Source organism: Myotis nattereri (genome assembly GCF_964212035.1).
Source record: "Myotis nattereri genome assembly, chromosome: 12".
Classification (NCBI taxonomy): domain Eukaryota; kingdom Metazoa; phylum Chordata; class Mammalia; order Chiroptera; family Vespertilionidae; genus Myotis; species Myotis nattereri.
The window spans coordinates 44,583,668-44,609,660 of record NC_138087.1 but is presented as its reverse complement, the minus strand read 5'-3'; the positions used below and the strand labels follow the sequence as shown (position 1 = coordinate 44,609,660).

Below are 25,993 nucleotides of genomic sequence, written 5' to 3'. Positions count from 1 at the left end.
TTCTACAGTTTACAAGTTTACTATATACATTATCTCAAGTGACTCGGCCAGCGTCACACAGAACCAAGATAGAAAGGAAGATATCTTGCATTTGAAAACCAGGTCTCTTTGAATTAATTCTCTGTGTCTTGAAAATAAATTCTTCTTCTTCCATATCAAGCCATCTTCCTCAGTGCTTTCTTTCTATCTACATGTTTTATGGATCTTAAAAAGCTCTTCATCCCTTATCCCCAAAGCTGCCAAAATTCTTTGACCTTGGGGGTGGAGGTAGATGCAGTAGCTGATGCATTTTACAAGTTTCACAGTGCTCCAAATATATTAAAGTTCACGGTCAGCTTCATGGGAGGGTCTTTTGGGCAATTGCACAGGAACTGATGTTTTAGAAGGGCCTCATGCCCTGGCCAGTGTTTCTCAGTGGTTAGAGTGTCAGCCCTTGGACCTGAGTTGCAGGTTCAATCCCTGGCCCTCGTTTGGGTGAGTGTGGGAGGCAACACCTCCCCCCCCCCCCCCCCCCCCCCGCAACCCCCTCACTCCCGTTCTCGGGCATCTCAAACTTCCTCCTTCTCCCCCTCCCTTTTTCCCTCTCTTCCACTCTTTCTAAAAATCAATGGAAAAATATCCTCGAGTGAGAATTAACAACAACAAAAAACAACAACAAAAAAGGGCCTGAGGCTTAGTTCTCAGGCCACTTTCCAATTCTGTATTGTAAGGGGTTTCCTACATGGATTCAAAGTAAAAGTGACAGGGAAAGACTGGATTGCTGTCCCCTTTCCTTTTCAAATGTTCTCAGCACTCCTAAGATTACCTATGGCAGTGGTTCTCAACCTTCTGGCCTTTTAAATACAGTTCCTCATGTTGTGACCCAACCATAAAATTATTTTCATTGCTATTTCATAACTGTAATGTTGCTACTGTTATGAATCGGAATTTAAATATCTGATATGCAGGATGGTCTTAGACGACCCCTGTGAAAGGGTCGGTAGGCCCCCAAAGGGGTCGTGACCCACAGCTTGAGAACCACTGACCTATGGCTTTGTAGCCAAACTCTAACATTTGAGTTTTTAAGACTTGAGAGAAAGGAGAGGTTTCTTGTAGAAGCCTGAATGCTCTTAGACAATCACGGTATAAATAGGATTCTATTAAGAAACTGTTCTGCTGGGATTGGAACTATGATTGCTTTTTAGAGAATGGAAAACTATGGGGAGATAAACATTTCATTAAAGGCCAAGCATTTGGCCAATGTGTTTATTGAATGTATGGCCCTTTAACAAAAACTTGTATCACTTCAGTGAAAATTGAGTTTAATTTTCTCCTGATTTTGGAGCAAATCTCTGTTTGGGATTCTGAAAGAACAATCTCCAGTTTCTCTATCTGCTGAGAAAACATGTAAGAAAATCCAGTTAATGATCTGGTTACTTAACACATTCATTCAAGTGTATTTGTTTTGCCAAGAAGAAAGCCTTGTGAACAATGATTGGGTGTGTCTTTGGTTCCAGATTATTATATAGAGCAAGTAGTCTACTTTTTTTTCCCCCTCCTGTAATCTTCACAAATCCTTTCAAAATAGTAGGTTTTTGGGAGGGAGACTATTAAGGAGCTTTCACTGCTGCTAAAATGACATGGGAGGGAGTAGAGGGGAAAAATAAAAGAGGTTTGTACTTAGGAGTAGTTTATGAATGGATGGAATGAGATGTTTTGTTTTTTTGTTTTTTAAGATTTATTTTTGGAACTGAAGTGAGGGCATAGTTGGTCAGACTGGTACTGAGCCAATATTTTTTGACATTTGTGGAACTTCCCCTTTTTTTTTTTTTTTAAGGCTCATTATTGTCTCGAGAACAAGAGCACAAGAAAGAAATGATGTAGGGAGAGAAGGTAGGGTCCAACAAAGATACCATCTGCTTGCTCTATTTATTGGCTTCTACTAACTTCAAGGAGCCCAGGTTTGCCTGAGGGCTAATGCCCTTCATCGCATGTAGTTGAAATTGACCTGTGACTTCAAGGTCAGGTGAAAAGTGCTTGCCATTTTGCAGACCACAGGAAAGTCGACGTGGAGACTTGCTGCCCATGGTTACTGAGCTCTTCATGTCCCATTTATTCTCCTAAACACTTTCCTCAACTTTTCTCCCAAAATAGCATAGATGTAACAATTTGCTTTTTCTAACATTCTCTGTGTTCCAATGATTTTATTGTTTTTTCCTTGAATTGTTGCTTTGCTTGCATTCTCCCTCGTTTTATTTGTACACATGTCTGGTTTTCTGCCTCAATATTGAGCTCTTTGGGGGCAGACAATGTTTTTTATCTTTGCTTTCTACAGTTTATAGCTTGCATAATCCACATAGGCTTGTAATTTCAGAAATACACTTGAAATGGTAGTGTACATAAACTTTTATTTCTTGCTTATTTTTATGTGTAACCATTATAGCATATTTTGTGTAGTTTTTACCAATTTACGTTTAAAGTGCTGTGAAGTAGTTTTAAATTATAAACAAAAACAAACTTTATTTTTGTGAACACTTCGGTTCTGTTTATATTTTCCAGCAAGGAATTGGTGAATTCAAATAGAACAAACCTTGAAAAGACTTGACATATTTTGCTAAATTGATTTCCAAAAGACTTTTGTAGGCAAATCCTAAAATAGCCCCTCAGGATTCCTCACTCTAATACCCAGGACTGTGAATGCGATGAGGTATCATGCCTACAATTATGTTGCATTAAAGCCAAAGGGAGATTGGGCCTAATCTAATCACATAAGCCTTTTAAAAGCAGAGTTTTCTCCGTCGGGTAGCAAGAAGGAAAGTCAGGAAGATTCTGAGCATGAAGAGGATTCAATGCATGAATGTCAACTTTAAGTGGGAGGAAGGCTGGCTGCCACGGCTTAGTGGTTGAGGGTTGACTTATGAACCAGGAGGTCATGGTTGGATTCCTGGTCAGGGCACATGCCCGGGTTGTGGGCCCGATCCCCAGTAGGGTGCATGCAGGAGGCAGCAGATCAATGATTCTTTTTCATCATTGATGTTTCTATCTCTCTTTCCCTCCTCCTTCTTTTCTGAAATCAATAAAAATATATTTAAAAGAAATAAAATAAAGGGGAGGGAGGGGGGACATTCACAAGACCAGAGAGTGGCTTCTCAGAGCTGAGAGTAGCTCCTGACCCACAGCCAGAAAAGCAAGTGGGGACCTCAATCTTGTATCCACAGGAAACTGAACTCTGACAGCAACCTGGGTATCTTGGAAAAAAATTATTCCTCAGAGCTTCCAGGTAAGAGCCAGCCTGGCTGACACCTTGATTTTGACCCTAGGAGACCCTGTTAAATTTGTGGTAGGTTGTTATGCAGTGATAGAAAATGAATACATTGGCTTACTCTTATCAAGTAATACATGAAATTGTCCATGTTACTACAGTGGCAGTGAATAGAACTCCATAACTGTGTGCTATATTAAAAGTCTTTGCTAAGACATTACTGATTAAATTTGTTTTTCTTTGCTGATGGAAATGAACAAGAAGTAATGATTTTGTGGCCTACTGATAACATTGGAGTGGGGGCACTAATGAAGAAAAAGACAGGAAATTCTGGGTGAGAGATTTGATATTGAGAGAAAGAAAACAATTACGGACGAAAAGATTCTATCTAAAAAGAGTGGTGTGTTGAATCTGGTTTGCCCCAGCTTGTGAAAGCAGGTGTTAATTTAAAAAAATATATATGTTTTTATTAATTTCAGAGTGGAAGGGAGAGGGAGTGAGAGATAGAAACATCAATGTTGAGAGAGAATCATTGATCGGCTGCTTCCTGCACACCCCCTACTGGGGATCGAGCCTGCAACCCAGGCATGTGCCCTTGACCGGAATCGAACCTGGGACCCTTCAGTCCAAAGGCTGATGCTCTATCCACTGAGCCAAATCGGCTAGGGTGCCAATGTTAATTTTATAGGAATTTTTGCAAGTTAGTTGTTAGGCATAGCTATTATTAAAAATTAAGTTATAAAACTTTCAAGTAAAGAAGTTATATTAAAAACTCATCACTCCCTTGTTGTTTTACACTTGATTATTAGCTATACTCTTGAGGTTGCTTGTATCAAATGCATCTGTATGGTAGAAACACTATATAATGGTTCACCTCTCTACCTTTCCTCCCAACTCCAAATTAAATGACATCACAGTTGAAGCTTGAAATTGGCAATGATGGGAGTATTTATACCATGGAAACTGCCAAATGCCTTTTTGAGCCGATGAGATACCACAAAAGTTTTTCTGAGACTTGGATCAGAGGAGGGCCTTTTTCCTATTGGATGTGGACCCAACAGGATGTGAAGCCTGGCACCCTGGCAGCCATCCTGCCAATGTGAGGAGTGACTTCCAGTGAGAATGGAGCCAACATAACAAAAGATAGAAGGGAGAGATAGAAATAAACCAGTGCCTGATATCATGGTGTGAGCCCTATTTTCAGCAGGACCTCATCCCACTTCTAGCCCTAGACTTTTTGATTAAGTGAGCCAATAAATTCCTTTTGTATTTAAACTGGTTTGGGTTGAATTTTGTACCATTGGTAACTGAAAGCAGCCTAAAGGATGCAGTAGAATTTGTATGTGGTCCAGGATCACTCCTAGCCACCAAAAAGAGTTGACTGATAAAAGTAATTTAGAAGGATGGTAATCCTGACCTCAATCTTGTTCTGTTCTCATATTACGGTTCTTTGTTTGACAAACACATAATTGCCTTATTTAAGGGTTTAATAAGCCTTGTATATATTATTTCCCTTGCAGGCTGAGATCAGTTTTTATCAATAAACACTTGGTTAGAGTGGGAGGCATTCTTCTCAGGCTATCTAACAGCTACCCTGTCCTATCCTTCTCTTCCTTGATATTAAAAAGCTTTTATTCTGTGTGGCAAAGCTCCAGAAGATGAGTCATGATTTTTCTAACCTCCTCACAGCCATTTCATTGCCCTTTATCAGATACTAGGGACCCAGTGCACAAATTTGTGCACCTCGAAAGGCACTGTGGGCCAAGAGGCTGCAGTGGGCACAGGGGCGGGTCTTGGAACACTCTCCGCACCCCCGCCTACCCCCTTCTGTCATGGCCCCTGGTCCCCTGTCTGCTGGCAGCCCCACTCCCACCGCTGCTCCCATGTGCTGACAGCGTGGAGCAATTGGGGCTGGAGCCAGCAGCAGGTGCAAGCGGCGGCTGCTGCCCCGACCATCCCTCAGGAGCAGGGGGAGGTGGAAAAGCCCTCAGGGATGATTGGGGCCAGCAGCTGCCACTCGCACCTGCTGATAGTACTGAGCAATTGGGGCCGGCGTGAGGCACCAGCAGCAGACGCAAGTGGCAAATCCAGTGCCAGCAGCGGGTGCAAGCAGGGCCGGCATCAGCAGCAGGTGTGAGCAACCAGTGGGACTGTGGCACACGGGAGGAAAGAATTTTTAGTAACTACCAGAGGCTTGCCCTGATGACAGCGACTGGTGCCCCACCTTGGTTGGGTGCCCCCACTTACCTGTTCCACCATCCCATCGCAGCTAATGCCCACCATGTTCCATGCTCTGCCACCTGCTGCAGATGCCTGCCATGTTCTACGCGTGCCCCCTGGTGGTCAGTGCACATCATAGCGACTGGTTGTTTGGTTGTTCTGCTGTTTGGTCTATTTGCATATTAGGGTTATAGATAGATAGATAGATAGATAGATAGATAGATGATAGATAGATAGATAGATAGATAGATAGATAGATAGATAGATGACTCTTGAACAACTTGGGGGATAAGAGGGACCAACACCCTCAAACATGAAGATCTGCTTTTAACTTTTAATTCTATAGTAGGCCCTGCACATCTGAGGTTGGTTTAACCTATGCATGTGGAACCCACAAAGAGCCAAACAAGAAATTTAAAAAGGTATAAATAAATAAATAAGTCTATAGAATAATTATATAAAAAAGGAAATTATTTTTGTACAGATGAACCATGTGGGTTTTTAAAAAATATATTTGTATTGATTTCAGAGAGGAAGGGAGAAGGAGAGAGAGATAGAAACATCAATGATGAGAGAGAATCATTGATGGGCTGTCTTCTGCATGCCCCACACTGGGGCTCAAGCCTGCAACCCATGCATGTGTCCTGACCAGGAATCAAACTGTGACCTCCTGGTTCATAGGTCGACACTCAACCACTGAGCCACGCCAGCCCAGCAGGATTTTTTTTCTTTTAATTCTCACCTGAGATATTTTTTCCATTGATTTTTTTTTTTTTTAGAGAGAGTGAAAGGGATGGGGGGGGAGAGAGAGAGAGAGAGAGAGAGATCGATTGGTTGCCTTCACATGTGCCCCAACTGGGACCAGGGATTGAACCTACACCCCAGGTACATGCCCTTGATGGAATCAAACCTGAGATGCTTCTATGCATGGGCCAACTCTCTAACCACTGAGCCACTGACCAGGGCTTTGACGCTCTAACCACTGAGCAACCGGCCAGCACTACGATGTGTCTTTTAAGCTAAGTGTTATTACAAAAGAGTTGAAAGTTAAAATAATTAAAAGTTTATAAAGTAAAAAAAGTTATGGGAGGCTAAGGTCAATTTATTATTGAAGAAGAAAATACTTTTTTTTTTTTTTTTTTTACAAATTTAGTGTATTTTTTTCTACAGTATTTATAAAGCCTACAGTCGTATACAGTAATGTCCTAGGCCTTCACATTCACTCACCACTTGCTCACTGACTCACCCAGAGCAACTTCCAGTCCTGCAAGCTCCATTCGTGGTAAGTACTCTATACAGGTGTACCATTTTTAATCTTTTATATTGTATTTTTACTGTAGCTTTTCTATGTTTAGATATGTTTAAATACACAGATACTATTGTTATACTTATGTATAATATTCAGTATAATAACATGTTGTACAGATTTGCAGCCTGGGAGCAATAGGCTACCCCATTAGCCGGGTGTAGAGTGGGCTGTACCATCTAGGTTTCTGCAAGTGCACTCTGTGATGTGCACACAATAATGAAACTGCCTAACAATGCATTTCTCAGAAAGCATCTCCATCATTAAGTGGTGCATAATTGTACTAATGCATAAAAAGTGCTCAGAAATAGTCTGTTAATAAGTCCCCATAGAATTATCTTGTCTTGATTTAATTTCATTTCCAATTTTAAATTACTTTTTATGAACTGGAACCTCCCAAGCTCTTGCTCAGCCTCTTGATGTGTTTCCAGTCTACAAGGATGCTCTTGATATTTCCAAGTTCTTTGCAAACAAAAACACCAAAGGGTGACTTTGTTTTCAAACACATATTTACCTATTTAACAGTTGTTAGCACAGTATGCCACGTAAGTCTGAGAATAATGTGGCCGACTAAAAACAAAGAAGGAAAGATGTCAAACTGAACCAATACACAGCATGAACCTTCTTTTCAGGCTCACATAGAGTAGCAACACAATTTTTATTAGTATTCAAGGTCATCTTGACTTCATTTAATCCTTACGTGTGTATCATAAACACCTATTTTTCTTGGAAAATGATTTCCAGGCTATACAAAAAATTGTCAAAGTCAGTCTATCAGAAGTTCAGAGTTGTCAGGAGAGATGAAAAACACAGTATAAACAAAATTACTTACTTTTATAGGTTACACTCTGTAATTACACAGCAAGAGATGAGAAATGTGTCCATTGATATAATTGCTATCTTACATGTATTTTTATTTTTTTCTAAGAATTACAAAGGGGAGTAGGAGGGCTTCAAAATATTTTAAAGAGATAGTTTTAAATGGTCCAAAATTTTGGAAGCATATCATATCTGGGTGTGATACACATGGTCTCTTAAGAATTTTTTAAAGATGAGGTCAGCAAACTACAGTCTGTTGGCCATTCTAGCCCATCACCTGTTTTTGTATTTCCCTGAGCTGTGAATGGTTTTAATATTTTTAAATGATTAAAGAAAAAAATCAAAAGAAGAATAACATTTTATGATATGTAAAAACTATCTTATGTCCAAATGTTAGTGTCCATAAATAAAGTTTTGTTGGAGCACGGCCCACCCATTTGTTATGGGCTGGCTTCATTCTTGCCACAATGGTATAGTTGAGTAGTTGTGCAAAGCCTAAAGTACTCACTATCTGGCCCTTTCCAGAGAAAGTCTGCCAACCTTTAAGCGCTTCCCCCTAAAGAAACACTGTGGCCTTCTATAAACCGAAGGCTTCTTCACAGAGATTTCTTGTGTCAGTGACACATTATGCTTTAAAAAATAATAAAATGCACAAATTTAGCAAAGATAATACAGTTGCCATATTATAAAATAAAATGATAGACAGGCCTTTATTAGATTTAGCATGTTTCTTTTCCCACTTTATGTCAGTGTAGCATAATTATTAAGAACATGTGCTATAGGGCCATTCTTTTTTCTTGAATCTTGATTAGCTTTCTGTGACCTTGGGCTAGTTACTTAACTTCTCTTAGCCTTGGGTTACATATAAAACAGAGTAATATGGTACCAACCTCATAAAGTTATGTTGGTATTAAGTGGGGAAATTTTTTTGAAAGGTATTTAGCTTGGTACCTGATATATAGCAGGTGCGCGGTAAGTTTTTTTTTTTTATAATTATCATCATCATCTGAAAACGTCACTTTCTAACCAGAAGTGGTTATCTGCTCCTGGTGTCTATGACTTCTGTTTTGACCAGGAAGTCCATAAAACCCTGCTTAAGTTATTTCTTAAGAGGACAGCAAAGAGTCCCTCTCTCTGCATTATCTGCAGAAAAAGTGTCCCGGATGCATGAATTCCAGCATGTACTTGACAGGAAAGTGGAAAAAGGGAGGCATAGAATATCTAGAAACAAAAATCACAGGGACAAAAGGTGTTGGAAGGCTGGTCAGCACCTGGATTAAATTAGTGAGTAGAAAGTTGGGATTTTCCAAGTGAGACTCCATTTCAACTTTTCTATGGAGAGTCCACAGTTCCATGACAGGCTATTGATGAAAGCTCTCTGATTTAGTAGCTAAAGTCCTTTTTTTTTTTAGAGTTTTGGTCATTCTACCCATTTTATGTTCGGTTAACACAGCCATTATGTTTTTATTACTTGATATGTTAGTTGATGTTTCCAACCAGAAACACTCTTAGAAAATCATGAGGGTGTAATGCTGCAATTCTTGGAAAGTTAGTGATTCCTTTCCTACTGGGTTTGCTGCTATCTCTTGCCTGAGCTGGCCTTGCCCTTAGAATCAAGATGACTCTGGATTAATGCAGATGAACCAGAGCCTAGCAAACACATGATTCCTCAGCTGCGATGTTACCTCCTTTTTCTTTCCTCATCTCTAAATAGGTCGTGACCAGCCTCAGTAGAGGTTGTCTCTTTTGTTCACCAGAGGTGGTCTGGAGTCAATTGTTAAATAGCGTGCGGAGGAGAACCTTCCTTAGTTGCCCTTACAGAACGAATATCTGCCTAAAGAGAGCTATTGGGAGACTAATCCCCTAAGATAAACAATTCATCTCCTTACCCCCCAAAATCATTGACAGAATTCCAGAGGCAGTAGATATCTCCACAATACAGCCATGAAACAGATTTTCTATAGGTCCATTTCCTTTTTTAGAAAAAAAAAGTCACAAAGAACAGTTTGTACAAATCTCACTTGTTTTTACTTCCTGTGTTTTGTGTCTGGACATACTAGTATTGTTTTGAAGAAAATCCTTTGAGATTTTATCCTTGTTCCTCAATGATGGTTGAACGATTCTGGTTTATTTGGTTTAGCCACTCAAAGGATGAATGAAATGTTTCAGCATTCTTACATAATCTAGTTGGAATCATGGTGAAGACAACAAATGCAAACACCCACACATCCACCTGGTGTGTGAGGATAAAACCCCAAACTGTGATGCTCACAAGCATGCCTGTGAGTAGAATGGGGTGGGTGGCCTCTGTTTACTGATAGGAGTAGCTCTCATCATCATATTCCAGCTCATCTTCATCATCATCATCCAGCAGCCCATACTTAAATTTCCGGTAGACAGTGCCATCCTGGCCCATGTAGACTATGTCATCCTCGTCATCCTCATCAAAGTCACGGTCCCTGTACTCAATCACCTGATCCTCTTCAAAGTTGGTGCTCTCGCGATAGTTGCTCTTATAGGAGGAGTAAGACTTGCTAGGGTCAGCCAGCTTTTCATAGCCCTTCTCTACTGGCTGGGCTCGGCCCCGCGATTTCCTCCAGACGATCACAGCTGCCCCAATCAGAAGCACCAGCATAATAAAGGAGGTGATGAACAAGGCTGTCTTCGAATGCTCAGGGGCAGACCCCATCTCACTTGCTGGAAGGATGCACTCGTCTGTTGGAAGATGACACCAAAGGAAGAGGGGAGAGAGAAAGGATGAGAAAAGATGGAATGGGCAAAATTAGTTTCTGATGTTAAGAACTTCACCTTTATCTATTAAATCTAAAATGGTAGAATCCCTCTCTGATTTTCTTAACAGTCACACCACTCTGCAGAACTGTGGTGTGTGTTGCATGAGAGTCCCAGTCTATGTCAGATGATGCCATCAAACCCTTCTAGAATGAAGACCAGTTTGAGACCCAAAGGAGCCCCCCCTTCCCCCCCTTCCCCATACCTCATGGGTCAGTCGCCAAGTGTCCAACCTTACTCATCGATTCTCCGGTTTCTTTTCCCAGAAAAACATTCCCTCTGGGGCCATGATTCACTTAATGCTAAATAAATAACTGACTTTCGCTAAGACTGTGTCCCCTTCTCAGCTCCTCTTAAACCTGGTCCAACATGATTGTGCCACCATTCAAAGACAGGAACAGATTATTTATAAAACCATTGACTGTGGGAAACTGATATAGGGTTGAGCCTCGGACTGACCTGCTGGCAAAGTCACAAACAAGTCCCAGCTTAGAGGGCTCAGTCCTCTTAGCATAATTAGGCTTGACCTTATAACACTCCCCAGATCTTACCTGGGAAGCTAATGGGCTGAGGGAAGTGCAGGGAGTGTAAACATGATCAAAACAGGTGAAACTCACAAGAACTGTAACTATGGTAACCACTGCATTGTTTACCTCAGACTATAAAAGGTCGGTGCGGACTGAGCATGGGTGGAAGTCCTTCCTCTTGAGTTGGACTTACCCGCCTGGTCCCCCAATATTTCCAAATTATCTCTTGTCTTTTCTATTTCATTTGTGTGCGGCTCCTCTTCCAGATATTGAACCCTGAACCACGCAGGAGGTGGAAGGAAACATTTACGACAATTGACTCTTATTTCTGTGCTGGGCCATGGGTTTACTTAGGTCAACCTGTTACTGGCCGTTGAGAAAACTGAGACCCACAGAGAGGACGTGAATTTTCACGTTGTCGGCGCCAAGGGCTTGTTTGTGGGGCAGTCAGGATTCAAACCCAGGAACCCTAACCTTCGTGCTGTAGCCTGGAGAGGTTAGGGTAACCACTCTGACAAGTTTTCCATTTCTTGGCATTATATGGCCCGAATAAGGCAGAGAGAGAAGAACCACCTTTAAATGTCTTCTATCATAATTAAGATTTCTGAAATTGAGAGTTTTCCCCCGTCAGTCACCAGCCTCCGTTTTGATGCATTAATTGAGAACATGGAGTAACCAAAATTGTCACAGAAGGAGAGATTAAACCATAACTTAAGTGATGAGTTCATTTTTCTTACTTTTCACCCCTTTATTCAGGTGGTATGATTTGAGTAAGTTACATATATTTTTTTCTCTTCTTTCACCCATCAAATGAGAATGTGCAAGAAAGTATGAAAGAACTAGAGAAAAAACTAGCAGGCCATTTTGGATGGACAAGCTGAAATACATACTGTTTTTCATAAACATTTTTTGAACCACATGAATCTGACTCCAGCATCTTTTATGGGAGGCTCTAGGTACATTGTACATACTAGCTTAATATATAATGCTCCTGCCAATTGTTTTAAGGGAAATTATTTTTGCTTATTAGATATTGGCTGATGATATCTGATTCATCACCACTATATCTCTCTTTGTTGGAGGCAGTACACTAGTGATAAAGAAGTTTTCTATTTTATTGTAACTTTCATTCTCATGGGATTTTGCCCATTAAGCAGAGTTCCTTCTAAAGTAACAGCACTATCATTATGGCTTTCATTAGCAATACAGCACAGAATTTTCCCCCGGAGGAAATATTAAAGCACCAGAGAAATGGATAAGCAATCGGTGTGTGGTACTTGGCGATAAATACTGCCTGAGGCAGGAGAATCAACAAAAGACCTTTGAATTACTAGGGTGCCATATGCAATCACATCTTATGGTTCCACAGTCTTAAGTCTGCAGAGTCAGGGTCGGCCTCTGTGATCTGGTTTCTTTGAAGGAGCAAGTGTCTCAGTAAAGAATGAGTAGGTAATCAAGAGTGTTTAGACTTCTGCAGAGTTGCCCCAGGTGGATCTTTGAGAGCCACAGAGGCCCAGGAAAGCTGACTAACTAATTTTTAATAGGAGCAGGCTTACAGAAACTCTGCACCCAATATGCACACACTTCTGGTTCCATTTAAAGCCATCGGTGTAATTAGGATTATTATTCTTAGCTGACACAGCATGAGTATTAGGCAATCAGACCCTGAAGGTGGATGTATATGAGGAGCTGGAGAAATCACCTGCTTGTGGGGGTGGGAAAAATGAAAGAAGGAAATCATTAGTTTTTGGAAAGATGCTATTTAGAATTTAATTGAAAAGGCTGATTAAAACCATAAAATAGAAATGGCTAGTAGCAGTTATGGATCCAGGATATACTTCACTTATAAAAGGACATGCTCCCAATAGTATTAGTCTGTTTTTGTCAGGTCATGATACATCTGAAGCCCACGGAAATGATTTGCTTCTGGGCTAGAGATTATATTTTAAGAAAGTATTTTTTATTTTTAAAAAGAAATCACTCCATTTGGGGTCTTTCTAAGTTTGTGGCCAATGGGAACCAAGTACCCTTAAAAATTGAGTTGGGAGTGGGAGACATTGTGGTGATTGGGAATTGGTTAAAAGGTTTGTTTCCTTTTATCCTTCAATGAAAGTTCATTTCTAAAATGATTTAGGTCTCTAATAGGAAGCCTAGATTTGGGCTGATTTCTACAGAATGATTCTTTATGATAATACTGGCACCAGATTTTTGATAGTTGATTCTTTTCCTTTTTTTTTCCCAGAAGGGAAGAATAAAAAAGTTATAAAGTAACATTAGAAAGATAAAATTCTAGACCTATTTGAGCTCTAATGTTGGAGGGAGCACAGTAGTGGAAATAAATGCAGGCTTTGCAATCCAAAGGACCCAGATTCTAATTCCAGATGAGCCTCTTAACGTTGGTGTGGACTTGGGCATGCTAATCAAACCCCTTGAGACTCAGTCTCCTCATCTGTAAAATGGGATTAATATTATCTACTTATATGAGATGATGGACAGAAAGTTTCAAGTACAGTAGGCACATATCATGCCTCAATAAAGAGATAGCCCTATTGATTCTTCTGATCTCTCTATCCTTCTCTCTCTCTTGCTCCCGTCAGCTTCCTGAGGCCATGCCCTTCCCTTGCAGGCTGCTCTTCCTCTCCTCTCACCTGTGGTATTCTGGCAGTCACAGCAGTCCTGGGTATCGGTGGGATCAGAGGTGTTGCAACAGTGCAGGCAGCGGCTGTCATCCATGACCAGCAGCAGGTTGGCGGGGCACATAGTACAGTTCTTGGCGCCAGGGCCTTTGCATTCTACACAGCTCTCGTGGCATTTTTCACAGTTAAATTTCTCCCCCTGTTAAGATCAGGAAATCCTTTTGAGTGGGGAGGAAGGCATATCTTATCTCCATAAGGAAAGAAGGCATACGGGGGACAGCAAAAAGGTGATCTGTTCTGGGTGAAAGACCGAACCAAGTCTTTGTCGGATGGAATCATTGCTGGCCCTTTCCCTCTGAGATCTGCTGCTAACAATAATGAAAGAACAGGCTTGAAGACCAGCTCAGGTTACAGACTGATAGCTCATGTGCTGTGCCTGAGAAAGGACAAGTTTTGTCTGGCCCACCCTACACCGACCTTCACAGTTTAAAATTCTTCTTCATTCATTGCCCATACTTCAAAGGGGGGTTATTTCACATGTAAGTTTGCACTAAGGTTTTCTTTGATCAAGCACCCTTGACTCATTTTCTGCCTGGCCTCTCATTCTGTCCTAGAAAAACGTAAGTTGTGATTGTTTAACTAAAGCAGCTAAATCTCCATGAGAAGGGAATTGAGAGATGAGGAGAAAGTGGCCTCCCTCCTGACAAATTGCTCCTTCCCTACTGCTGGAAACATAGACGGGGGAAGATAGGCACTTTGGAAAGATGATGTAACAGAAAAAGAAGGAATGGACAATATCTTTGTTGAGCACCTTGGCATGTTTTAGGCACTGAGAAGGTGCTTTCTCAGCTATTATTATCTCATCAAATCCTGGATTAGAAGACAGAAACCCTGGGTTGAATTCTGGCTTTGTTACTTACTATTCATGTGGTCTTTACCAACTCTTTAATCTCTCTGAACTTCAGTTTCACCAAAGTGTAATAAGGGCTACTGTCAGAATATAAAGAGCTCAAGTGTGAATATGTTGAGTCATGCTTATTTCACCATGGAGAGATTTACTCAACTTCTAAAGTTTGGAAACATAATCAAGAAGTTAGCAGACTCAGAAAACCCATGATTTCTAGGCAAGGAAGTGAAAATACATCTTAATACACAGTGAAGGGGGTAGAAGAAATGAAAAGATAATATCAGCTATGGAGTTCTGGCTTTATTCAGATGTTCCACGTTAGACAGCAATGAGGTAAAAAAAGATATTTCTAATTTCTGACATAATGTTCCTATGTTACCCTGAAACTACTAAGGTCACGAGCAATGAATGAAGAGTTAATTCTGAAGCCCTCATGACTTAAACTTCCCCATTTTATATCTCAGATGTTCTCAAATGAAAGCTATGGGTGGCTAGCACCATTAATCCATGATTCAATGTAGAAGATTTAAAAAGATTAAACCTGCACAGTATAGGAATTTTAGGCCTGTTTTACTTTGCCTAGAATGACAGGCAGAAACCAGTTCATTTTGTGGAAGGGCAGAAGGCACACTATGCCCAGCTCTCAGTACCTCTCCCACTCTGTATTCCCCCACAAGACAGTCCGAGGTGCAGACTCCTCCCGCCAGGTGGTAACTCCACACACAGGATAAGCACTGCAACGCTCCTTTTCCTGAAAGAAAAAAAATGATTCTAAGTTATGAGACTGACCTTAGATTTCAACCTCTGACTTGGTTCCAGACACGTAGGAGCATGGAATATGTTAAGGAAATGGAAGTGGAAGGGTCAAATGATTGAGGATATGAAAAAAAAAAGTCTGCAAAACACCAAGTGAAGACCATTAGTTATCCAATTAGTTAAATTGTTGTAAATTTTCAGTCTGGAAATTGAAGATTTAGAGATGACAGATCTTTTATTAAAGCAAGAGGATTTTCTGAGAATGAGAAATCATATAGAATGTTTATAAAACCTTTATTTGTCATTCAGCTTATTATTTTTTTTATTAACTAAGATATCTTTATTTTTGTGTGTGTGATTAATCACTATGCTTTCATTATGTTCAATTTGTAACAACATGAGGAACTGTATTAAAGGGTCGCAGCATTAGGAAGGTTGAGACCACTGGTCTAAGGTTTATTTCGACCTCAACTGCTGGCCCCTACCCAGCCTGGCCCTGTTCCGGGCTTGGGCAGGAGGCAACCAACTCTTGTGTTTCTCTCCCATCCGTTCTTTCTGTCTTTCCCTCTCTCCCCCACTCTCTCTAAACATCAAATATCCTCGGGTGAGGATTAAAAAAACAAACCAAGGTGGGTAACTTGGTCAGAAGGTCAGATCTTCAAAGTGCGTGCCAGCCCGTCCTCCCAAGGGGTCAGGACTCTGCCGAACAGGCTGAAGGCTCTCTCCTGCAGACACAGGAACCCGAAGCGGTTCTCATCGAACAGGGTGACGACTCCAGTGCTGGACTCGGTGAAGCCATGTGAGGTAGAAGTGTGCACGCCATAGAAACACATCCTGCAGGTTCGGGGGTAGTTCTGGTCCGTTGAGCGCACGCCCTCAGGCAGAACAAACGGGACAGGCTGCTCCTCCGCAGCTGCAGCCCCGGACTCCCCGACGCTGGGCTGGGCAGGGCTCTGCCAGCCATGGCCCTCGCTTCCCTCAGTCCCGTCTTCTTGCTGCTGCTGCTGCTGCTCCCGGAGCACCTGCTCGTCCATCTCCTGGACCACGCCGGAGAGCTCGTCCACGTCCCAGAAGATCTCGCCATCTCGCATCTCGATGCGGCGCATGAGGTGGATCTGTAACGTCTGGAATAAGGTTCCGGTGATCTCCGTGACCCTGGCACACTTCCCGTGGAAGCTGAGCATGGCGATCATCGGGCCATAGCGATTGGATCTGCACTGGAAGAGGCCTGGCCTGATGAGGTCGTCCGGGTGGCTGGGCGGGAGGTAGAGGCGGCGGTAGGTCCGGCAGTCATACGGCTGTCTGTCCTCCTGCACCAGCATCCGCCCCCATTCCACCCGAAACTGCATTAGGAAATCATTCAGGTGGTCTGTCTTCTTGCACCGGGTTTGGAGCCTGTCCTTCCGAATGTGCAGGTGGCGGCCGTGGGGCCTGCGGTGGCGGCCTTCCATGCACTCCACCGCTGCTTTCCGCTCCGTCAGGCAGATCCGGAACGCGGGCTTGAACGGCATCGGGCCGTCCACCTGGGTGTGAAGACAAGGCCTGTACGTCCACGCAGTGATGCCTAAGCCGTCCACCGCTGCATACAGCAGTGCTTTAAAACCCTCAGCATCTCGCTGCCACAATCCCAAAGTGTGTCTGTATGGGTGGAGCAGCTTCGCATAGACTTCTCGGTAAGACGTGCCCACCGTCTCCAGATTCTGCAAGTTTTCACAAACGCCAAACTCCTCCCAGCAGCGCCGTCTCCAGATGCTGTCGATGTGCAGGATGCGGCGGAATTTGGTGCAGACCTGGGCCAGGCTGGCCAGGTCGGTGCCGGGGAGCGAGGCGAAGATCTCCACCAGCATCTCCACCGGCAGGTCCTGCAGGGAGCAGTGCGGGGGTGGCCTGGGGCTCGCGATTCCTCCACTCCCAGCCCAGCAGCGCGCTGCGGCGTCCGCCTCGAGGTGCTTTTCTGCCGGGGCCGGCTTGCCCTTGGCCGCTGCCGTCTCAGCTGGGCGCTGTCGCTTCTGGGGACACCGCTTGCCCTCGGCCGCTGGCGTCTCAGCTGGGCGCTGTCGCTTCTGGGGACACCGCTTGCCCTCGTCTCAGCTGGGCCCTGGGGCTCCTGACGACACCAACATCCCCGCGAAGAGCCCAAGCCGCAGAGGCAAGCGCACTCCTCCATCCTCCTCGCTGAACAGCCACTGCAGAGTGGGCTGCTGCTCCTCCTCCGCGGGTTTTTAAGCTGGCTGGGTCCGCCCTAAAGTCCAGCCACGCCCTCCAGGGCCTAGCCACGCCCCCTCAGAGAGGAGCCAGTTGTAGGACTTTAAACCCATACCCATTAACAGTCACCTCCCTTTCCCAGTGCCCCCTCCCTGTCCTCCCGCCCTAGCCCCAGGCAGTCACTAATCTGCTTTCTTTTTTAAAAAAATTTTTTTAAATTAAATCTTTATTGTTCAGATTATTACATTTGTTTCTCTTTTTTCCCCCCATAACTCCCCTCCTCCCAGTTCCCGCCCCACCCTCCACCCTCACTCCCCACCCACTGTCCTCATCTATAGGTGCACGATTTTTGTCCAGTCTCTTCCCCCATCTCCCACACCCCTTTCCCCCCAAGAATAGTCAGTCCATTCCCTTTCTATGTCCCTGATTCTATTAGGATCACCAGATTATTTATTCACTTGATTCTTAGATTCACTTGTTGATAGATGCATGTTTGTTGTTCATAATTTGTATCTTTACCTTTTTCTTCCTCTTCCTCTTCTTAAAGGATACCTTTCAGCATTTCATATAATCCTGGTTTGGTGGTGATGAACTCCTTTAGCTTTTCCTTATCTGTGAAGCTCTTTATCTGACCTTCAATTCTGAATGATAGCTTTGCTGGGTAAAGTAATCTTGGTTGTAGGTTCTTGCTATTCATCACTTTGAATATTTCTTGCCAGTCCCTTCTGGCCTGCATAGTTTCTGTTGAGAAATCAGTTGACAATCGTATGGGTACTCCCTTGTAGGTAAATGACTTTTTTTCTCTTGCTGCTTTTAAGATTCTCTCTTTGTCTTTTGCTCTTGGCATTTTAATTATGATGTGTCTTGGTGTGGTCCTCTTTGGATTCCTTTTGTTTGGGGTTCTCTGCGCTTCCTGGACCTGTAAGTCTATTTCTTTCACCAGGTGGGGGAAGTTTTCTGTCATTATTTCTTCAAATAGGTTTTCAATATCTTGCTCTCTCTCATCTTCTGGTACCCCTATAATTCTGATGTTGGTACGCTTGAAGCTGTCCCAGAGGCTCCTTACACTATCTTCGTATTTTCGGATTCTTTTTTTATTTTGCTTTTCTGGTTGGGTGTTTTTTGCTTCTTCGCATTTCAAATCTTTGCCTTGATTCTTGCGCTCCTCTGGTCTGCTGTTGGGAGTCTGTATAGTATTCGTTATTTCAGTCCGTGTATGCTTAATTTCTAGTTGGTTCTTTATCATAACATCGAGGGTCTCATTACATTTCTTGAGGATCTCACTACATTTATCGGCGGCTTCTAGACAGTTCTTAAGAGACCTTAAAAGTGTGGTTCTGAACTCAATATCCTCCATTGACAGTTCTGTCCTGTTTCTTTGTCTCCGCATTTTTTATGCTTTCTTGGTGCACCCCCTAGTGGTCTTTGTGCGCAGTCTTGTTGTAGTTAAGCCTTGATTGTTGTCGGCAATATGGAGGGGGGGGTGATTTGACCTCCAGGCTAACTGGCTATGAGAGTCTGCTGTGTCTGCAGTGGGAGAGCTTCTGTGCTGGATCTCTAGGGCGGTGCTAATCTAGCGTTTGCCTGAGGCTATCCAGCAAATGGCTCTGCGCAGGGCTTGGGCAGGGCGGGTCCCCGGGGATCTACAGGGCGGGCCGGAGCGAGCAGTTACGGCTGCTCTCAGTCCCGTCCCTAGGGGCTCTGCTTCATAGAGTCCCAGCAACCACTGCAAACCTCGGAGAGAAAGCTGCCTTCGAGTTCCGACCGAAGCCAGACAGTCCCTCTTCTCCCGTTTGAGTCTGGGTCCCTAGCGACTCGCCCAGGTCTGGAGCTCAGAGTCTGAAACTCCCTCCCGATTGAAAACAACAACCGCGCCCTCCGCCTCCAGCCCGCTCCGTGTGCACTCCGCACCTGAGTATTTCACTTCAGCACTGCGCCTCCTCTGAGTCTGGGTATGATATTCTCTTTCCTCCTAGTTGTAGAATTTCCACTCAGCCAGCCTTCCTGTGGTTCTGGATGATGTCTGTTCCGTCTTTTAGTTGTTTTTTGAAGTGGTTGTTCGAGGCAGCAATCTCCGGCATTAACCTATGCCGCCATCTTGGTTTCCTCTCACTAATCTCCTGCTTATTTTTAACTAGTATAGAGGACAAGGATTATACCTTAACACTTGAACCACCAAGTAGAGGAGGTCTGGATCTATAGATTCTGTTTCCTGTGGAGGTAATAACCCTCTCTCCTAATTCAGAGACCCCAAGAATGACTGGCTCAAGCATTTCTTTCTATTCAAATGTCAAGGGATAACTAAGAGTTTGGAGACAGGAGACCTGAGCTCTAAGAAGACTCTGGCAGTTTTGCTGAGAATATTAAAACAGAAGCCTAGAGACAGACAGGACATGGAAAGTGCCTGGTATTGTGAGTTGGAATTTGTATAGGTCTTCCGATCAGAAGAATATTGAAAAGAGTGGTTAGTTAAACTTGAACTAGAACTGTGAGTTCTGTCCTTCAGATTCACTATGGAGTTAGCACTTCATGTCTGATCTGTGAACTCAATCATTTATAAAGTTTCTATGGAAAAATGAATTCTGAGCTATGAACAACATCTTAGAGAATAAACCTTTATTGCTCAACTGCTTTGATTAGGGCTGTCTGTCATGATATAAATTCAAAGCCATTCTATTTTTATTTTACTTCTAGATTTATACAGAATTTCCTACATGTCTGGGACATAACTACAGTCTCTGATGAAAGAATCAATCTTCCCCTACTTCCTTTCTTCCTACCCTACATTTTTCTAAAATATAGTTTACATGTCTTACTCCAATTTTAAAATAAAGAAGTGTGGGTTTTGTTTTTCTTTATGAAGAGAAATTTAGGGTAGGAAAAATTAAAAGAGGAAAAAAGGGTTACAAAATGTGTACCTTAAGGTTGGTTAAATTTTTTTCAGAAGACCAGCAGCAATTTGGCTGAGGCCTAGGTCCTGGGCAGTCCCCAAAGGAACTACCTGTCACCTTGGGTAACAAATCAGTAATTCCCTTTAAATCTCCTACATTGATTTATGGCAAAATCTCCACACTTAGGGCACCCAGAGTCTTTTGCAAAAGGCAGTTTGTTAATTTCTAGAATGTTTTCTCTGTTTTCAAGTTTAACACCCGACATTTATCATTGCTTCTAAGGATCTGCAGGAGCCTTGGGACCTATAAAGACAGCTTTGGTATTTCCTTAAAATTCAGAACAGCTCACCATCTGCTCTACCTTGGACTGACCCCCATGGGATGAATTCGCCAAGGCAGAGCAACCCTGGGGGCTGTTTATGGCATTATTTACACAGAGAGAGGCAGCTTGGGAGAGTTAGGGGGGTTGGGCTACTCAGCCTGGATTTTTATTTCAAACAATTTTGTGAGGAAGATAAATAAAAAGTTAAGTGTGTGAAGGCAAGGAATAAACTAATTGTGGAGGAACCAATTGCATACAAACATATATACTTATTAGGCCTGGTGTGCTCCTCCCCCCCTCCCGCACTTTACCTAGTGCTTTTAAACTTTTAAAAAATACCCTAATATTAGTAGGCAGTCAAATGTGAATAAAATACAATCTAGTTGGCAAGTTACAATTTTCCTTTTATTTTTCATACATCCTCAGTTCTTAGTATGATGACTAATGTGAATTTTTTAAATATATTTTTATTGATTTCAGAGATGAATGGAGAGGAAGAGAGAGATAGAAACATCAATGATGAGAGAGAGTCATTGATGGGCTGCCTCCTGCATGCCCAACACTGGGGACTGAGCCGTAACCCGGGCATGTGCCCTGACCAGGAATTGAACCCTGACCTCTTGGTTTATAGTGCAATGCTCAACCACTGAGCCATGCAGGCTAGGCTGATGACTAATATTTTAAGAAGAAAGGAATTCATACTTTTTTCAATCAGTATACAGCTCAAGAGAAAACCTGTCCTCAAATTTTGTACACCCAAATCCTATAGTTTCTGATAGGGTTCACTCTTGGCATTGTACATTCTATGAACTTGGACAAATGTATCACCATTATAATATCATACTAGAGGCCCGGTGCACAAAATCCATGCACTGGGGCAGGGGAGGTCCCTCAGCCTGGCCTGCGCTCTCTTGCAGTCTGGGACCCCCCCCTCGGGGGATGTAGCAGTGTGCCAAGTGGCAGGCGGCCAGGGAGAAGCCCGAATCGGGGCTAGGCACTGCTTGCGTACATCCTGGCCCACTGCGCCTAATGCCACAGAGTCAGGAGAGGCTCCCACTGTGGCAGCTGCGCTTCCCAGCTGTGAGCCCGGCTTCTGGCTGAGCGGCTCTCCCCCTGTGGGAGCACACTGACCACCAGGGGGCAGCTCCTGCATTGAGTGTCTGCCCCCTGGTGGTCAGTGTGCATCATAGCGACTGATCGTTCTGGTCGTTCCACCGTAATGGTCGCTTAGGCTTTTATTATACAGGCTAGAGGCCCAGTGCACGAATTCGTGCACCATTGGGGTCCCTCAGCCGGGCCTGTGGGATGGGGCCGAAACCAGCTCTCCGATATCCCCTGAGGTGTCTGGGATTGTGAGAGGGCACAGGTCAGGCCAAGGCACCCAGAGGTGCATGATTGGGGCCGGGGAGGGACGTGGGAGGGCTCCAGGGCGTGTCCAGTCCATCTCACTCAGTCCTAATTGGCTGGACCCCAGAAGATGTCAAAGACTTAGAAAAAAAAAGGGGAATGTGAAATATCTCAATCAATTTTATGTTGACTGTATATTAAAATACTATTTGGGGTATATTAAAGGAAATATATGAAATTAATTTTACCAGTTTTTTTTTAATGTGACTCCTAGATGTAAAGTTATATGTATGGCTTGCATTATATTTCTCTTGGGTACTGCCGAAACATCATGCTGTGAGAGACACAGAAGACATTCTGGGACTCGTCTGAGTAGCACATGACCATTCCCAGGTTAGTGTGTGTAGATTGTCCACTAGTCTGAGCAGTTTCTATCTACGAGTAATTTAATGTGTATATTCCTGAGAGCCACTCTCTCCATTTTCCCCCCTTCTCGGTTTTAACACATTTCTTTCGGTCTAGGCTGCAACCACCAGAGCAAAGTGGGGGCTGTGACTCTGGCCCCGGGTGGCAGAGAAATGCAGGGATCCTGGCCCAGAGCAGAGGGAAGCGGCTCCTTGCTGAAGACCAAGACCAACCCTCAGGCACCTCGGCCTCTAAGCAGCCCCGCAGTGAGGGCGGGACTGCGGGTTCCTCGAACTGTTGTAGTTTCATCGTTTCTTGTAGTTTTTCCTGCTCTTCCGACTGTAGCTTCTTCTTCTTCTTTTTTTTTTTTTTTAATATATTTTATTGATTTTTTACAGAGAGGGAGAGGGATAGAGAGTTAGAAACATCCATGAGAGAGAAACATCCATCAGCTGCCTCCTGCACACTCCTCACTGGGGATGTGCCCGCAACCAAGGTACATGCCCTTGACCAGAATCGAACCCTAGACCCTTCAGTCCACAGGCCGATGCTCTATCCACTGAGCCAAACTGGTCAGGGCAGACTGTAGCTTCTTGAGCCTTTTCTGACCCGATGGAGTTCACGGCCCCTCTGTTTTTGTTTCCTCTTGCAAAGCTCCTCTTTTTCTTTCTCTAATTCTAGCTGTTTCCTTTCCCCTGCCCTCTGCCTCTTTGTCTCGGAGCTTTTGTTCTCTTTGCGGTTCCAGCTGCTGAAATTTCTGTCGTCTGGGTTGCGGTTTTACTTAATTGACGCACCACCCAGGGGTTTGGTCAGAGAAAAGAAGCCAGGCCATCGCGGCCATGCCACACCACGCCGCCGTGGCCTCCCACGCGAGCTCCGTGCGCCACGCCCTCGCCTCCCACGTGAGCTCCCTGCGCCACGCCCTGGCCTCCCACGTGAGCTCCCTGCGCCACGCCCTGGCCTCCCACGTGAGCTCCGTGCGCCATGCCCTGGCCTCTCACGTGAGCTCCGTGCGCCAAGCCCTGGCCTCCCACGTGAGCTCCGTGCGCCACGCCCTGGCCTCCCACGTGAGCTCCGTGCGCCACGCCCTGGCCTCCCACATGAGCTCCCTCCGCAGGCGCTCTCAGTTGTGAAGCTGACGCACTCGTACAGGACGTGCACCTGGAACCATCTGGTCTGTCATCTCGTGGTTGGGCGTCCAGCATGGGGGTGTCCACGTTGCGCATCTCCCCACACTTCGCCAACACCCTGACCACCTCGCTGGGCTTCTCTGAGCCCGACTCCTTCAGGGCAGTCCCTCCTGGGAAGTCGTGTAGGCCCTTCTCCCGGCTGCATCGTGGAAGAAGGAGCCCCAGGCGTGGCTGGTGGGGGCATCGATTTTGAACTTGGTGGCGAGCACCTTGAGGACAGCCTTGCCGTGGGAGCAGGCCAGGAGTGACTGGACCAGACTCTTGCTCTCCACCCTGCCCTTGAAGCGCATGCAGGCCACGGTGTCCTTGGAAACCCGGAGGGCGGGCGCCTGGTGGTGGTGCCCGTGCGCTCAGGCTTGCATTTTCTACAGTGCAACCTCCCATCTGGAAATGGCCGTCCTGCTGCTTCAGCTGCGGAAGGGCCATGCTGATGGTCACCTTTGTGATGGGCGTGAGGTGGAGGCCGTACATAGGGCGGACCTCCACTGTCTGAGACGGGTCAAGGACTATGGTAGCTGCTGCCACGGTGGGGCTCTGCCGGGGTCGCAGGCTGCTGCACTGGCTGGAGCTCACTGATGTCCCCAAGGACCCCAGCAGGTATGGCTGCCCTTCCTGGAGCTGCCACCGTCTGCTGAGGAGCTGATGCAACCCACCGCCTCCGCCTGCCCATGTGACAGTGCTCAGTGCTAGAGCTACAAAGGTAAGACATTAATTTGTGCCTTTTCGGACCTCAGTTTATAGTGAGGGACAAAGAATAAGTAAACTGTTACAAACTATGTCCTCTGCGCTTCAGGGACCTTGTCTGTCTTGTTCACAGTTGTCTTCTTACGTAGTTGTTGTTGAATATAGAGCAGTGGTTCTCAACCTTGGCTGCACATTAGAATCACCTGGGAATCTTTTCAAAATCCTGATTTCTGGGCCTCATCCTCCGGAAATTCTGTTTCTTTGTTATGGGGTGGGGCCACAACATTAGTAACAAAGAAACAGAATTTCCGGAGGAGGAGGCCCAGAAATCAGGATTTTAAAAAGATTCCCAGGTGATTCTAATGTGCAGCCAAGGTTGAGAACCACTGCTATAGAGGGTGCGGATGACATTGTCGGGGCCATAGTGCTGGACAAATATTTGTTGAATAAATAAAGAGATGAACGAACGCAGAGGACTAAAGGAACACAGAGTGGAGGTGGTTAGGGAAGGCTTTTTAGAGGAAATGCTAATTATAAAATTTATATAGAAGAAGGGCTAAGAATAGCAAACATAAAGAAAAAGATGACAGGAATGTATCCTACCAGCTGTCAATTGAAATATTGTAGGAGGTAGGGACCTAAGAAATGTCCAAATCTGTAGAGAATTTTTATGAGTTTACTTGAGCCAAAACTGATGATGATTGCTGGGACGTAAAACCTCAATAGGTTGGAAAAATGCTCTGGAGAATAGCGGTTTTGCTGCTTATTTTGTACTTTAGGATGAAAGGAGGAGACATTAGGAGGGTTATGTGAAATCCATTGGTGATAGTTAAGGGGATGGGAGAAAGCAAAGTGGGGAAATCTCTGGGATTGATAAAAAGGCAAAATAGAGAAACACATACTTCTTTACATTGGTGGGTACAGGATAATTAATACTTAACATTTACAGCACATAGAAGTGATATTCAGGAACAAGATAATAGTCAGGGATCTGTGGTCTTGTGCTCTGATGCAGGCAGTTGTACCTTGAAGGGTCTGGAAAAGGAGTACTCTGACATTTCAAAGTTATGCTATCTTAGATGCAAAAAGACAATAGGCAGGCTCACTTAAGGTAAAGACTGACCTTTGTCAAGGAAGATACTGGCCTAGGACATAACTACCCTTTATGACTCCCTTTTAGTTAGACATTTTTGTGTTCAAATCATCGTATGTGGTTACTTTAAGGTCTCTGAGTTTTTTGTTTTTGTTTTTAATATATTTTTATTGATTTTTTTACAGAGAGGAAGGGAGAGGGATAGAGAGTTAGAAATACTGATGAGAGAGAAACATCAATCAGTTGCCTCCTGCACACCTCCTCTAGGGATGTGCTTGCAACCAAGGTACATGCCCTTGACCGGAATCGAACCTGGGACCCTTCAGTCCTCAGGCCAAACTCTATCCACTACGCCAAGCTGGTTAGGGCAAGTCTCTTGAGTTTTTTTTAAGGCCCTCCATGCAGGACTCCCCTGAGCTAGTTAGCTTTACGATGTGGCCCTTTTTCATCCAGAGAGTTATCATGGATTCATCATGATCACATTTCTCTGTCAAGCTATGGAGGAAAGTGAGCGGATAGGGATTTTAGAAAGGTCACTCCGGTACTATTGTACAGGATGACCTGGGGCGGGGGGAGAGCACGGTGGGTCCATTAACAGAAAGAGTGAATATCAGAGGAAACCCAGGTTGTGTTTGCTCTGGGACATGTTGATTT

At 44.2% G+C, this 25,993-nt stretch overlaps 2 protein-coding genes across 4 annotated transcripts in view; both read right to left on the bottom strand.

Moving 5' to 3' along the window:
• Positions 1 to 9,897: 9,897 nt before the first annotated feature.
• Positions 9,898 to 25,993, bottom strand: part of PCSK5 (proprotein convertase subtilisin/kexin type 5) — a gene marked incomplete at its 3' end in the record, with an annotated part of 420,910 nt that continues 404,814 nt past the window's right edge. For 2 of the 3 annotated variants that reach the window (XM_081103067.1, XM_081103068.1), the window contains 3 exons: positions 15,097 to 15,197; positions 13,552 to 13,738; positions 9,898 to 10,301 (listed from right to left, as the gene is read on the bottom strand). In XM_081103067.1, coding sequence (XP_080959193.1) covers positions 9,898 to 10,301; positions 13,552 to 13,738; positions 15,097 to 15,197 — 692 coding nt within the window. Of the gene's footprint in view, positions 10,302 to 13,551; positions 13,739 to 15,075; positions 15,198 to 25,993 lie in introns of all 3 variants that reach the window. The other variant, XM_081103066.1, reaches the window with a different exon arrangement.
• On the bottom strand, positions 15,853 to 17,369 carry LOC308528397 (F-box only protein 31-like; the record flags this gene model as incomplete). The annotated part of the gene is made up of 2 exons (XM_081104010.1): positions 15,853 to 17,183; positions 17,276 to 17,369. The coding sequence occupies 2 exons, from the start codon at positions 17,367 to 17,369 to the stop codon at positions 15,853 to 15,855; spliced, it is 1,425 nt and encodes a 474-aa protein (XP_080960136.1).